Source organism: Papaver somniferum, chromosome 5, assembly GCF_003573695.1.
Source record: "Papaver somniferum cultivar HN1 chromosome 5, ASM357369v1, whole genome shotgun sequence".
Classification (NCBI taxonomy): Eukaryota; Viridiplantae; Streptophyta; class Magnoliopsida; order Ranunculales; family Papaveraceae; genus Papaver; species Papaver somniferum.
In genome coordinates this window covers 14900897-14916019 of record NC_039362.1, presented here as the reverse complement: position 1 = coordinate 14916019, position 15123 = coordinate 14900897, and the positions used below count along the sequence as shown (strand labels likewise).

The 15123-nt window shown below is 35.4% G+C and overlaps 1 protein-coding gene across 1 annotated transcript; it reads right to left on the bottom strand.

Annotated features, from left to right (window-relative positions):
• Positions 1-2426: 2426 nt before the first annotated feature.
• On the bottom strand, positions 2427-6788 carry LOC113281033 (squamosa promoter-binding-like protein 16). Its single transcript, XM_026529670.1, has 3 exons — positions 5288-6788; positions 3664-3800; positions 2427-3253 (listed from the first exon to the last, which is right to left on the bottom strand). Exons 1-3 carry the CDS (start codon positions 5815-5817, stop codon positions 2604-2606), a joined length of 1317 nt encoding a protein of 438 aa, XP_026385455.1. The 5' UTR covers positions 5818-6788; the 3' UTR covers positions 2427-2603.
• Between the last annotated feature and the right edge of the window lie 8335 nt (positions 6789-15123).

Genomic DNA, 15123 nt, shown 5'->3' with positions numbered 1-15123 from the left:
ATGTCAATGAATCATCAAACAACACGACCCGAGTTCTTGCATTTCCCTTCTTCTTGCCATGGAAGAAGAATTCAACACAAACCACCTCTTCTTGTTTCTTTTCCTGCAAAAACGTAAGTACTTGATCATCATCTTCTTCTATTCTTCATCTCTGGGTTCTTCTAATCTTCTTCTTTCATGGATTCTTAGTTGGGTTTTGTTAATTTGATACCTACAGGGAATTCAATCTCAGGTTCTTGCATTCTGCTAGTAAATCTGTTCTTGTTTCTCCTGCAACAATGTGAGTTCATTATCATACCGGTTAATACCGAAAAATTAACCGTTAGCCGATAAGTCCGACGTAACGGCAATGGTTTTGGATTTTACAATTCCGTCGACATTTAACGGATAACGGTTAACCGCTAATTTAAACGGTAACGGTAGCGGCAGAGCCATTATTTGTTACGTTAAGTGCCGTTGACAGGCCTACCTATCGAAACTAAATTTAGAGTCTGACTATGTTTGACGCATGCGTATTTGCCTTTTGATATTTGCATCTCTGAATGCAAATCTGGCCTGTCTTAAGGGATCATGATAATGCAATCCTCTCAAGATTGGTGAAAATCTCGTTTTCCCTGCATATAGTGAACGTCAGAAGTGATTGGAGGGAATGTAATTTTCACCCACAAAAAAGGTCAGACGCGATGGGTGAAACTCGCAAAATTGCAATTTTCACCCTCCACTGGTAATGATCCCAATAATTTTTAAAGGTAAATATATTTCTATATTTTCATATGTAAGCTAAATTGTTAAGGACTAAAAATAAAACAATCATGGAAATCATATGAAATGTAAGCTAAAAAAGACTAAAATGATACCCTTAAAAACATGTAAATGCTACAAAGGGTAAGGTGGGATACCCATCTACCCATCCAAATTTTAATATGATGGATTTAAAGCTACTAAGTATGTTAGCTGAGAGCAGGTGGGTGAGTAAGGAAATTATGTGTGGATCTTGTAAGCGGCTTCTCTGGCACTACATAACATTTTGTTTTTCAGTGCATCCCCTGATGTCAAAAGCGCACTACATATATCACGCTTAATTCTCTGGCACCACACAACATGAGACGCTCTTGTGTCCAGTCATGATGTACTGGCACACTTCACCAATAAATATGAAGCTGTTACGCTCATATGCCGCGTTGTAGCCGGCTAAAATTGGTTGTTCCTTTGTGTTTCTGCTCATTATCGTCAACATTTTCACAACTCATAAAGCTGGCGGATCTATATATAAGACATCAACTGCTACGTAAAAAACAATATCTAGCAATTAATAACAAAATGTCTCTTCTTAAAGTCTAAACTATGCCAAAGATTTAGACATCTCAACCATTCTCATTTACCTTTTCTTCTTAAGGGCCGGCTGATTCTCAAATCCTAAAAAAATCTCACAACTCTGCAGGGCAGGCATATGAAGGCCATTCATCCTCTGGCTTCTCCTTCTGATGCGTGATCTATATATATATATATATGTATCTCTTCTTTTCTGCACCTTCTTGATTCAACAGATTGATTATCCATGCATGTATGCACCATGCACTTACATGCTGGCCAACAGAGGCTACCGCCATCCACTATCTCTTCCTCTTCCGGTTTGGACCAGGATATGCTAGCAGCTAGCGGACTGCTAATGGATCGCCAGGATGTACTGTTGGATACTCGCTGAAGAGGCGTGCTGAAACTTAAATGAGGTATCGTTTCACTAAATGAGATGTTGGAACGACTCAATGAGATCAAAGCTCCCAATGAGTTGGATACTTTTATATGATTGAGCCGCGCCAATATCACATTAACTCCAACTTCTACCTAATCTTTTAATACTTGATTTGGTGTTTGATACTTCTCTCGACGAATATGACTTATGTTACTCGCTTTTACTTGGGCCAAAACAGAGCAAGTCGTTTTTCAGCCTCGTTGCCCATCTCCAGAAAAGCCTTATCTTTGCTTACCTGTGTGTTGCGTAGAGGGATTCGATGTACTCCAGGTAAACGGAAATGGACATTCTGCAGTGTGGTTTGGTGCAAAAGCGCGTCTTTTAATTTTGATTAATTTCTCTATCTATATTAGATGAGAATTGGTATGCGAATTTGGTTTTACTTAAATTTCATTTAACTTAAAATTATTCTGCACAATTTCACTTTTTATTTTAAAAACTCCTGAATGCTGTTTTATATGCTCCCTGGACACGCTTAGATTGGTACTAACTGACGTTTTGTTGGTACTTGCACTTCGCCATGTCTGAGATTCCAATATTTTGCAGAAAATAGTGGTATGAAAATAATGAACCTGACAAGCTTGCAGACGATGCCTGCATGATTGTCATTGTATGCTTGTATATTGATGAGATATGCTTATACTAGAAATCAAGCAGAAAATCTTTGAAGAAATGCAGAACATAAAATTAAATATATGATATATATACTACTAAGGCATAAACATTTAGGAGCTCCAATCTTCTACAGTTGCGACGGAGAGCAAAGAAAATCTCTTTGAAGATCATTAATACAATCTAAATCACAGTAAGAACATGGTAAAGAGTAAGGATTATTATTACCTTGTCTAACCTACTCCCAAGAGAAAGGAATCCCATTTTGGGATGACCCATTGCCATTAGGACCCATATGAAACAGACCTTGGCAATTTAGCTCGGCGTCGGTGGCATGAGAAACTAAAACTGAACCAATGGTCTCACCACCCATTCCCTGCTGTGATTGGTGGTACCTGCTTAAGCCTTGTTGGTTATACTGCTCCAAGTCAGATACTAATGGCTGAGACATGGGGATCGAGTCAGACTGCACCACATGGCTCAGACTGCTCCCAGAACGTTGCTGAGACGGGGGTGATGACAGAAGAGAGAGAGCACAATCAGAATCGAGTACTCGAGTTAACCCGTCAGAGAACAACTTTCTACTAGTACTACTAATGTTTTCTGAACATGCTGCTACGTTGTTGATTAGCGGCTGGCAGGATGAAACTTCGGGGACCATTCGGTTGCCATGCTCGTTGACCTGCAGAAATGGGAATTGCTTCCCTTCCTTGTTAGTGCGGGAGAACGACCCAGGAAACATGTTTTGCCTGTTGGCATAGTGCGACTGCAGGTGGTTGCTGTCGGTTATTGTTTCTTCCTCCGTTTTTACTACAGCGTGCCAACTAGGACTTGTCACGGTAGTTGATGGAAATACTTGCGGATTAGCAAAGGGTAATATTCTGGTACCTATAAATTTAGAAACAGAAAACCAACATTATGTTAGTTAAATGAATACTTGTAATTGACAAACTAAATGCAGATAATAGAACACATAAAATACTTGTAAGTTGACAAACAAAATGCAGATAATAGAACACGTATGAAGTAAAAGCGGTCAAGACATCAGACAGGTAATTGTAAAGTTGGACTTGATATGAGACAAGTACAGTCAGGTGATACTATTTGAACTAATACAACTTGGCAATTCGCCACCTAGATTTATAAACTGTTCAAATTTGTATATTGCATACTCAATTCTGGCCAAACCGCAGGAGTTTGGCCAGCTAGACAAAATTTTTACTTGACAAGATTTTGAGCATTAAACAGGAAGAACGTAATAACTAAGAGAAGGAGAATCTTTGAGAAAGTATATACACCTTGATGGTAAGAGAACAGATTTACTGAGTTTGCCGACAAGGGATCAGGCTGAGGCTTCCTCCGACGTTTGTTGTGCCCATCAAGACGTTTCCTGCAGCTTCTTTTTACCTCATCAAACTCCACCAAAAAATGGAACCTACAAGTATTTACATCGAAGTTTAAGATCTGATCCACCAACACCTCAGAAGTATGCAACCAAACCACACCTACAGTACTAATCACAATTAATGAAATGGGCCAATGGGGTCATGCATGCTTTGCACTGGAAGTAGTAAAACACATACAGTTAGTTGCATAAATTTAACTATGAAAAGGAAGTTCTTCCGTCAGTAATTTTGGAAAGATGTACAGTAATGGCTTAAGATCCTATTTCAACCTTTGGTTCACCGGAAAACTGGCGCTTGTGTGTAGAGTTCCCAAAACATTTAGCAGCAAACAGCAATAAATATAAACCAGACTTAAGTGTACTTGTACCACTTTGTTTCATGGATATTTTAAATGCTAGAGGAGTGAACAAGATGACCAAGATATGTGGAGTAAGAAGAAATCTGAACAGTAAAAGGCCACCGGTGAATGATTTAAGATTATTCTGCAACTTGCAAGTCCAGTCCTAATCGCCAGAGTTTCACTGAAAACAGTGATGATGAATAAAAAGATAGGAGAAGTAATGACAAGGATGTAACATGCATGCAACTATTTGGAGAGTATTGCTCAAAGTATTACGAAGAAGTCTACCAGGTTTGTGGAACCAGAAAGAACTTAAAACTGGAAAGAGACTATATCACACAGCAAAACAAAATTCTACACTCATGGGATAGCAATTGATCTCAGAAAAAGATAACCGAGTTTACTTGGGTTACTATGAAACTCTTAACACGATAAGATAAAACGGATAATTTTGGAAACTGCTGAAACCAGAACTGTCAGCTTACTATGTGCCAACTGCTACATATCTTAGAGAACTGGTGCATAAGAAATTAGGAGATAGGTAAGATAACTTAGTAAATTTGTGATGCTAATCCTTAGTTCTCGGGACTTTACTGATTACAAACTTTGTCTCTTTGGTGTCTTATGAAAAGAAAAAAATTCCTTATCTCTGCCGTCCAACACCAACAACTGCAGAATGGTGCATGTGAGGAAGCCAAAAACTACGAGAAAATATCGATTGACCGAAGTTTTTTAATCACTTTTTAAGAGGATAATCAGTGCAGTAATTGACTATAATGGTTGCAAGTTACAACACCTTTCATCACTCTGGAGGCATCTTGCTTTCCCTAGTTCATGAATGACAAAACCACTATCCCCATGAATGCAATTAACCGGCGAATTCGTAAAACCTTGACCATAAAATATATGCCTCCCAAAAACAATCTCATTAATCACAATTTCAACCACAACATGGAAATTCACAGCAAAGTTTCCTAAGATGAGACAATACCCATCATTCCTACTAACACTTGAATTTTTCATTCATCTAAGTATCCAAATGCAACCAAAAAACACAATCAAGCAAGACAATATGCAATTCAAAACATGTTTGAAGCACAGAAACAATGATTGTAAGAAAATTCAACCAAGAAATAAAGGAATCAGACATAAAATTTGGATTGGTGTTCATCATACCTGCTGCACTGTTGGCAAAACCTTTGTTCTTGACCAGCAACCAAGACTTTAGGAGTTTTAGAATGAGCTTCACAAACCTTATGACGCCTATGGTAATCTCTACATTTACTAAGGTCAGCATTACACCCATCAACTAAACAAGATGGAACTTGAACACCATTACTTGAAGAAGAACTTCTAGCTCTCTTCATTGATGATAAAGTTGTAGCTGCTGCTGATGATGAAGATGATGTTGAGAACATTGTCAACCTTGGATCATTCCACTTATTATGATTCATTGCATATACTTCTCCAAAATCAGCTAATCTACCCAGCTTCAAATCAACTGAACAATTATTATTATCTCTACTTCTATTCTTCTGCTTTAGATGATTATTATTATTATCTCCTCCACTACTTGATGACCCAGCAAGAGTGTTGATAGCACTAGCAGAAGTAGTATTAGTAGAAGTAGTGAAATTGCTGTGTTCACTACTATCTCTCTGAAATTCTCCAAAACCCCACGATGTCCCTTTGAATTCCCAGTCCATAAATAAAACCCTCTTGTTTTCTTTCCTCTGCCTACTTCTTCTTCTCCTTGTTAGTCGGTCACCTTCTTGCTCTTGCTCTGATCACTGAAAAATGACTCAACTTGAACAACCAATAGCAATAGACTACTAGCAAGGAATCAAGCAAGAAACAAGTAAAGCCATGTTTAAATACATAAAGTGAGAAACAAACAAGCCAATATACTAAGGAAGTTTTCAAAGTACTGTTTGTTTTTCTTTTCTCTTTCAGATTACTGAAAATATTGTTGTTGATCCAAAAACAAAACAAATAAAAAAGAAAAAGAAAACTCTGTAAAGTGAAAAATCAGAATAATGGGCTGCTGGGCAAGTAAAAATGTAGGAGGAAGTCATAAATATGTCATCTTTGGGAACTTCAATCAAAAATCTTTAACCAGCACTAGTAAAAATTTGGTGTTGTAGCAGTAATAAAAGAAAATTCCAAAGAAATGGGAAAACTCAACAAAATGTGAAAGTGTTTTAATGATACACTCACACAACAAACTATTAATGAAAAAAATGAAAGGAAAAATAGAAAAGAAGAAAGAGTGAATAAGTAAGGAGTGTACTAGACTTGCAGACAACAGGAGCAGAGGAAAAACTGATTTAGTCTTTCCAGCCATTCATTCCCTGACATGGATTCCATTAAAAACCAATAAAGAGGACAGACAGAGAGAGAGAGAAGAAGAAGGAAGATAAAAACAAAACAAAATGGGTGTGTGAGTGTTTGTTTGTGTATGTGAAGAAAAGAAAAGGTTAAGAAGATGAATAATGCAAGGATCAATCTCCAAACTCCAAACAAATCAGTAAAAGAATTACTGTTTGTTGATTTTAATCAATAAAGAAATGGGGGATTAAAAGGAGAAGGCAATGGGGGGGGAGTTTGTTTGTTATTTTAATGTATCTAGAATAACGGAGCAGACTAATTGGCACTTGTAGAGGACCAGTTTAGTGAAGAGACCCTCATAGATAATGTATTTAAGTACAAATTTTTTGAGGAGATAGATTGAGACACAGACCATGGAAGGAGATGAAAGACTTAAGACTGTATAGAGTAGACTAGAGTAGTGAGTAAGACTTTGTTGTCCCCTTTGTTTCCTCATTTCATAGCTTTTTCTTTTTCTTAATCCGTACGTTAATAGGCGGAAATTAAGAGAAATAATTATTGAAAGTGGTACTGTGGACATTTGTGAATAAAAGAAGTGAAGTTTGGTCCTCATGACACTTATCAGCCAAAAAAATAAGTGAAATGGTCTGCATAACACTTGTCATCCAAATAAGTTAAAAGAAAAGTGGTATCAGAAAATTAAAGTAACAATTGACTTTCCCCATTAAGAAACTGGTTTATTTTTTTAAAATATTTATTTATAGAAACTTGTCTATTAAAAAATAACTGAGGGACTATATTTTTTACTTTTTTTTTAACAGATTTAGGACTTAATATTTATTTTCATTTTTTTACATAGGCAATTAGGTCTTAATATTTATTTTCATTCTTTTACATAGGCAAAGCTAAGCCCACTGCCCGCAGCAGACCCAGCCAGCTAGACCAGCTTACTGCTGATAATTATTTGCGCCTTAATAATGAACAAAAGAACCGAAGGTACTCCAACCTATTGTATTGTCTGGTATGCCACCATCCCCAAACCAAACAAACAACACATGATTAACAATAACCATTTCGATAGGTTGGATCAATCCTAAGTTAGATTAGATCAATACATGTGGAGGGGTTAGAGGATATCCTAGAATTGTGGGACATGTTTCATATGCGGGAATTCGTCGTCAAGATCTATGGTAGCGCTAAAGCAACCTTTAGGCACCACCACCACACTAATAAAAGAGACTTGGACCATGATGATATAGTCAAGAACAACAACCGAACAGAGTTGGCCAAAAGTACAATCTGAAACGGGTTCGAAAAATCTGCTAAGGTTCCCAAAATCTCATATTGGATCGCCATGATATATTGAATGATTAATAAAATCAAGCACATGATACACCAAATTTCGCAATGTGCTACTGCTATCCCACGTAACTACAGGAAAGGAAACCAATCATCGGATGACCTCGCGAATTATGGAGCAGATGTCAGTCAGTCTAGAAATCTCTCAACAACATCGGGGCCATATGATTTCATCTTTCTAAATCAAATTGTACTAAATGACTTCACTGGAATGATATAACTTCGTGTAATCGTTTCCTAGTAAATCTCATGCTTTTGAAAACAAAAACGAGGATGCAACCGTTAGAAAGACGGCGAAGTGGTTTTCACTGACCTCACAAACGAAATGTGAGTTTAAAATTCTTCTCGATGACCACTTTCAAAAAAAAATATTTTAACCTGGCCAGGTGTAGATGGAGAGGTTCACATTGTTAATCTTCCCCAGAAACTAGTCAGGTGTTATAAGAGTCATGATGTCCTCGCCAATCCAACAAAAAAAAAAACATTAGGAATTAGATTTTCATTTTAAACGTCATAAGTTAGTTTCCAAACTATATTTCAAAAAGGACTCTTTAGTTCTTAAAAGCAAAAAAATATTGGGAACATCGCTTTAATACTCATTAATACTTCGTTTTAGAAGAAAATAATATTTTTGAGCATGGTTATTAGACTCGTACGAGTTAGTATTCACCCGGCACAAAGTTAACCATTTCTGATTCAATTCGACTCTTAAGAAAGAATTGAATCCTGCTGGAACCGTAGATATCCCCTTCTTTATTATACGATTTTTTTAACTTAGTTAGACAGTTTTATTAAAACTATCATGATATTTTAGAATATGGGTTTATAAACTTACCTTCCTTTTTTTATGCAAATTTATGAATTTATCTTGTTCCATCATATTTCATCGATTATAGCATATGCATCAACATTACAAAATAACATACATTTCTATTTTTAATTTATAAGTTAATATAAAAATGACAGTAAATATACGATTCAAGTATGGGATTTGATTCTACAAAAAATAAAAACAAGTTACACCGTGATTTACCCTTTCACAACTTTCTTTTTGAAGAACACATATTAAGTCTCACTGAAGTTTAACTAGTACACTTTTGAAATATAAGACACAAAATTCTAAGTGAATCGTCTCACAAAATAACATGAAAACGGATACTTACAGGAAAAAAAATTGTTGGATCCCATGACATTCAGCCAGGACCCATTACTGCACTAAAATGGTTCATCACCATCCTTTTAGGGGTATATTTGGTTTATTTTTGTTTTTTAGTAGTTTTTCAGGTCTTCATACAGAACATTCGTTTGTTTTCTTTTCTGATCCTTATGGATAATTAGGAATGATCACATTTATCGACAAAGGCAACCCAATCCGAGTAACATTATCCAAATGGCTCCCAGTCTTCAACAAGAATTCTCTTGGGCACAAGATAACCTGCCTCTTGTGCCACCCGGAACACCAGCTCCCACAAACTCAAGAAATGAAACAACAACGTCTGCAACAATCTTAATAGGCTGGATTAAACCTAATATAGACTGGATCAAAATCAACACAGACGGAGCAGCACGTGAACACCCAGGAATAGCTGGAGAAGGTTTTATTTGCAGGGATGCTTTTTCCAACACCTTGGTAGTCGTAGCACGGCCACTAGGAATTACAACCGCTCTCACAGCTGAGTCCTGGGCAATGCTTGTTGCGTCCAGAACGGAAAAAGAACGAAGTGTCCAAAAGTTTAATTCGAAACCGACTCGGGAAACCTGTTTCGATCCCTAACCTCGAACAGTGATCCGCCTTGGTACATCTCAGGAACGACTTCTGAAACTAAACAAAACATGAAGAAGTGGATTGACTTAAAATTTAGAGTAGATATTTAATTACTTAAAAGAAATATTTTAAAAAAAAATATTTAAATTAAAAAATATTTTAATTACTTAAATATTTAAAAGGATTACTTTTAATTTCCTAAAACACTCTGCATCTAGCTGTTAAACATACACTCCTGTTATTGTAATGGGGAAGGATCCAGTGACATGGTTAGATTGATATTATCATAACATTTTAACGTCATTTTTTCTAGAAAATCTAAAAGACGGTGAATTTGAAGCTAAGATTTTGGTGACATGATCCTCATATAAAACTCTACATTCCTACCAAAAATGAGAATATTCTGAAACACGAAACTTCACCATCCATAAATTTTAATTTCAACCGTTAATCTTCAACGATTGATATTCAAAATAGTAGATAGTGGTCTTATACATCTCGGAATACTCTCATTTTTGGTTGGAGTGTAGAGACTTATAAGAAGAACATGTCACCAAAAAATTAGCTTCAAATTCATTATCGGTTGGGTTTAATAGAAAAAATGACGCAAAAATGTGAAGATTATGTCACTCTAATCATGTCAATGGAATGATGGATCCTACCTCTATTGTAATATATTTCAACTTTAAGTCGAAAGAGATTTCATATTTTGATTTTTAAGGATATTAAATTACTTTTGTAAACTAAGAAAAGAAAGATTTAAGTGGCAAAGAAAGGGACAGGGTGTTCTTTATCTTTTTCTCTTCCTTTTTCAATGGTATTTATTTTCTTTGGGTCCCTAAATTAAATATTAAATAATTATAAAAGAATTAATTTATTAATATTTTTTTGTACTTGGAGGGTCTATGTATATGTGCGGTGTTGTTATCAAACTTTGTAGAGACAAGTACAGATGTGAAGGTTAAGGCATGTGGTTCCATGTCTCACATTTGTTGACATGTTTTTTCTTCGCACAACCATAAGAAGATTTTTTACTCTTATCTATCTCATCATCACTAGCATCTAGTGTTTAACGTCCACCATTGTCATCTAGGTTCCATAATAGTCTCAAAATTCTAGTTATCGGGTTTGTTATTATTCAATTTTCATAATAATGTGTACGACGCAGGAACGTGCACAAACATCAAACGCAAACACAACTTCAAAATAGACTTGTGGGTGATTATCCAAACAAAACAAAAAGATCATATCTTGAGGATAGTACAATCTTAAACTTCAAAAAAAAAAATTGTATATAATATATGAATATAAAAAAGCATTAAATCTTTTAGTTGCTTGCAAGTGTAAGTGGGTGGGAGAATTAATTGGAGTTGTTAAGGATGATCTGATTTTTGAGGTTGTTGGTTGCAGCACTATCATGGTATCATGTCTCCTGGGTTATATCCAAAGGACATCTAAATTGTGATTATGGGGGTCAGAATTTGTGATTAGAGAGGGGTTTATAGGAATCATTAAAGCAGTGGTGTTTTAGTAATTTAACAGCGAGACAAAAGGGTAAATGACTGAAACTGAAAGGTTAAAGCTGCAGGGTATATGTATTTGGCAGTCAAAAACAAACTCGTGTCGGTTTTTGTACTAATGTCGTGTTCTGACGTGAATCTAAAGTAGCAGGAGATCGATCGTTGGATATGGAGGATATCAACGTGTGTAGTCTACTGGGTAGTAAGTTTGGTTGTTCTTCTTCGATCAGTCGGATTTTTTTTTTTTTTTTTACCGACGGACAAAACGCAAAATATTTTCTCAGGCTTACACCTTCTTTGTTTACTCCTGACTCATCTGAGTTATCTAGATCTGAATTCAAGTCATATCTAACTTAATATGGTTGTTTGAGTCAGATCAGACTCAACTGACTCAAAAAAATGTGAGTCGGTGGTTTGATCCAATGAGTTAGGGATATTTTGTTACCTGACTTATACGGGTTTGAGTCAGGGACTAGGTTTGAGTCAGAGGTCGAGTCAGGTCTGACTCAAAATTGAATACAAACAGTCTGACATCTGACTCGCGACGACTCATAAATTGACTCATATTCAGATCGCGAGTCAGATGTAAACAAACATGGTCTTACTATCATTCTTCTCCAATCCCAGTACAAAAAAAAAATTTACATAGCATCCTCAATGTTAGAAGCGAAAAAGTTCTAATGTAAATGGGGAGGATCCTAGTTACACTTTGAAATACAGAAAAGAATTCTTCATTAAGCAAAGAAGATGTATGTACAAGACATTAAATGCAGAGAGACTCAGATAGGAATGAATGATAGCCACACACGTGTAGTAATCCTACACATATTATTAACAGAAATCGTTATGACAGCTAATAAGAGCTGTAATGAACTTATTAGGGTTGTCAATGGGTACCCATTACTCGGAACCAGACTCGCTATATTCGGGTCCGGTTCTAGATCCTAGAGTTGGATCTATTAGCAATTTAGGGCCCGTCGAGTAATTACCCGATTGGACCCGAATGTTAACATGTCCAAACGGGTAATATCCGGCGGGTTCCCGCGGGTGATGGGTACCCGGTTATTTATCATATTATTATCTTTTTAGCAAAAGTTATACGTATTTTGCTGGTTTCGGCTTTGATTTTTTTTTCATTTTTCATTTTTTTCCTTACATATAATTTTTGTTTAGTAAACTAATAAAGAAATAATAATAAATTTTTATAAAAATAATTTAGATTCGAGTTAAAAAGAGAAAGAAATTAAGCTTTTTAAGATTTTCTTTATAATACCCGACGGGTATCCGGGATTTTAAACGGGTCCGATTCTGGGTCCACAAATTTAGGAACCGGAGCCGATCTTTATAAGTAGGGTCCGGATCTAGTGATACTCAGGAAGACCCGAACCCATTGACAGCCCTAGAACAGACAGAACAAAGAGGTAAAAAGACGGGATTTTATTGTTACTAGATCCGTGTACATTCTTATATGATTTGGACCATGTTTTATTTTTTTAGAAATACTTTGAACCATTTTTTCCGTAAAGCTCAAATGACGATGAGTTTATAGGAAATATTTTTGATGATGTGTTCGTCCTACGAGACTCTATAATCCTACCACAAATTGGCGCAATCCGAGACTATAACACCATCATCTACTCTTTTGAAAATCAACGGTTAAAAGTTAACGGTTAAAATTAAAATTGGTAAATGGTTAGGTTTGATATTTAGAATCATGCTCATTTTCCGTAGAAATATAGAGTCATATAAGAGAAACTTATCATCGAAATATTAGTTTTAAATTCATTGTCATTTGAGTGATAATCATCACCTTATAGTTGGGTAATAAGTTTGGTTGTTCTTCTTTAATCAGTCGGATATTGTTTTACCACTATCAAATTTTTTTGGGTCCTAGTAAAAAATAAAAATTACAGTGCATCTCCAAAGATAATCTTGGAGTAAATAGGGAGTGTACACTTATATGTACACTGTCATGTATAATTTGGACCATTTTTTCGTAAAACTCAAATAACAATGAGTTTAAATCTAATATGTTGATAATATGTTGTTCTTATAAGATTTTATATTCTTACCAAAAATGAGTGTAGTTCGAGACGTATAATACCACTATTTTCCCATTTAAAAATCAACTCGTAAAAATTAACGATTAAAATTAAGATCGATACGGTTTGGTATTTAGGATCATGCTCATTTTTTGTAGGAATATAAAAACTTATTATCGAAATATTAGCTTTAAATTCATTGGCATTCGAGTTTTATGGGGGAAACAGCTCAAATTATGTGGGTTAGTATACAAATAAGAGTGTTCATGGATCCTCCCTCAATTTAGATACCCCAAACTTTGTACAAATTGGAAAGTGCAATATATTGATGAAAAGAAAAAGAAAAAGAAATTGTGATTAAAAAAATATAAGATGAATCAAGAATTAGAGTCATGCGTATCCAAGAGCCATCTGATCTCTATCAAACCCATTGATCTCTAAATTAGAGAAATTTTATGATTCTTGTACATTTTTTTAAACCATCCATAAAACTAGATGACTACTGTAATAATGAGTGTCAACCGACTGTATAAATGTAGTGAACTCTATAAAAGGCGCAACCCTGTATGTACAGTGGGAGAATTATGGCCTTGTAATAGAAATAAAGCACCTCTTAAACAGTATTAGTGGTGGTTCTATCAACTATGTTAAAAAAACTGCAAACAATATAGCTCATAAGCTAGCTAACAAAGCTAAAACTTCTAAAGATTTTTTTTAGTATTTCGAAAACATCCCAGAAGGCTATGCAGAAATATTAAGGGATGTCTGATGTAGCAGTCGTAATATTTCCTTACTTTTAATATAAACTTTGTTTCTTGTCAAAAAAAATAAAATTGAACGACTATAATTGGAAGTAACTTTAACTGGAAAAAATTGCTACATGTTTTCTTCGATCCTGATTTATTTGGCAACGGTTAAAGACATCACTAAATGGGGAACTGTTATATACGTTCCAAACTGACTATGGTCTTCAAAATGGATATAACCCTTAACCAATCTATGAATCTGAGTGTCATTTATTTTCTTTAATTACTAATTCGCTTGCATACTTACGCGCGTGTTACCTGTTTTTCTAAGTAAATTTAGAATCTCAGAAGTCCCAGGTCGTCATTTTGTTGTTTTGGAAAAATAACGACTCTGAGTCCTATTTCTATGCACATGTCAAACAACATAGTTTGTCTCTTTTATACCCACTATGGATATGGCAAGTGGAAAACTTAAGTGGTTAAGTGTCAAATATGACAGTTAGGAATACGCGACAGAGTCTCTAGCGATCAATATAGATTACATCTCCCGGTGGTCTTCAAAGCGCTCGACAGTCAAAACAACGCCAACGCTAGAATTTCTACCACTCGTCGTTATGATCATCGCTCAGCAATCATCATCTAACAGCCAGAAATTCACCCCTATAAATACTCAACTTCAAAATCATTCCAACTCACACCATCTCAACTTCAAATTCACGTCAACATGGATAGTGCTCGCTACACCAAAGTTGATAGTGCTCGCTTCACTCGAGAAGAAGATGTTTATCAAATTCGATGTTGGATATCAGTTGCAAGTGATATAGATTTCAAGTTAGCTACTTTTAATTTCTGGGCGAAAATGTGTTTCAAAGGTTTATGACGTTAGGTCATGTAAATCCAAGAAGAACAAATGTGAGCCTTCAACAAAGATTTTGCTTTATCAATAACGACATGAGACAGTATGCGCAAATTTTGTGGATAATTAGGAGATCATCCTGAGTTGTCCATCAACGAATTAAACGTTAGAGTTGATATGAAATTTGTAGAAGACAAAGGAAAACAGTTTAAGCATGATCAATGCTATCAACTCTAAAAGATTCGTGTGCATGAGTTTAATTTTGATTAAGTGCTATCTAATGCAATAGCGTTTTTAAAATTAAATGTTTGAACTTAATGATATGTAAAACTAGTTTCGATTTGAAGAAAATATTCACCAATAAAAATAAAAAGATTAAATTGAAAAATATTTAAA

What these genes read in the sequence shown, in the direction of transcription:
- LOC113281033 (XM_026529670.1), bottom strand. Translation starts at nt 5,817, where the DNA reads ATGGACTGGGAATTCAAAGGGACATCGTGGGGTTTTGGAGAATTTCAG. An exon ending in TTTTGCCAACAGTGCAGCAG is followed by an intron (nt 3,801 to 5,287) that starts GTATGATGAACA and finishes AAATACTTGTAG; the next exon opens with GTTCCATTTTTTGGTGGAGT. An exon ending in TCTGTTCTCTTACCATCAAG is followed by an intron (nt 3,254 to 3,663) that starts GTGTATATACTT and finishes CTAAATTTATAG; the next exon opens with GTACCAGAATATTACCCTTT.